Below are 445 nucleotides of genomic sequence, written 5' to 3' on the forward strand. Positions count from 1 at the left end.
TATTACAATCGTGTTTAATTTGTGCTGATGTTACTGTTTTACTTCCTAAAAATTTTTCTAATTGAATTAATGACGTGTCAAAAGTTGCCTCGCAATTGCTACTTAAAGAATGTGGTCTGCTGACATTTTTTATTAATAATGATTTATAAGTCTGCTCAAATTGGTTACTATTAATATTATTAGCTCCATAACGGCTCTGCCGCATTTGCCCAAAAGAATTTTTTAACGGATCCTGATTGAAGGACCTGGAAAAAAAACTTTTTATGCCGTGTGAAATTAACATATTTCTTATTTCTATAAAACCTTCTATAGTGAGAGTTAAGATTTTCACAGAACGTGCCTTCTTCGGTTTCGTAACCCCTCTCTTCCATCTTGTACTTCCCAGAAACATCTGTCATTTCTGAAACATAATAATTTATGTATTGTATAGGTCGAGAATATGACT

The 445-nt window shown here is 32.4% G+C and overlaps 1 protein-coding gene across 1 annotated transcript; it reads right to left on the minus strand.

Annotated features, from left to right (window-relative positions):
- Positions 1–6: 6 nt before the first annotated feature.
- Positions 7–400, minus strand: LOC113464451 (uncharacterized; the record flags this gene model as incomplete). The annotated part of the gene is made up of 2 exons (XM_026814303.1): positions 7–245; positions 304–400. Coding segments are annotated over 2 exons (336 nt in total), but the record flags the coding sequence as incomplete, so codon positions are not given.
- Between the last annotated feature and the right edge of the window lie 45 nt (positions 401–445).

Source organism: Ceratina calcarata, unplaced genomic scaffold (assembly GCF_001652005.2).
Source record: "Ceratina calcarata isolate Rehan_Ccalc_2016 unplaced genomic scaffold, ASM165200v1 scaffold3728, whole genome shotgun sequence".
NCBI classification, from domain to species: Eukaryota; Metazoa; Arthropoda; class Insecta; order Hymenoptera; family Apidae; genus Ceratina; species Ceratina calcarata.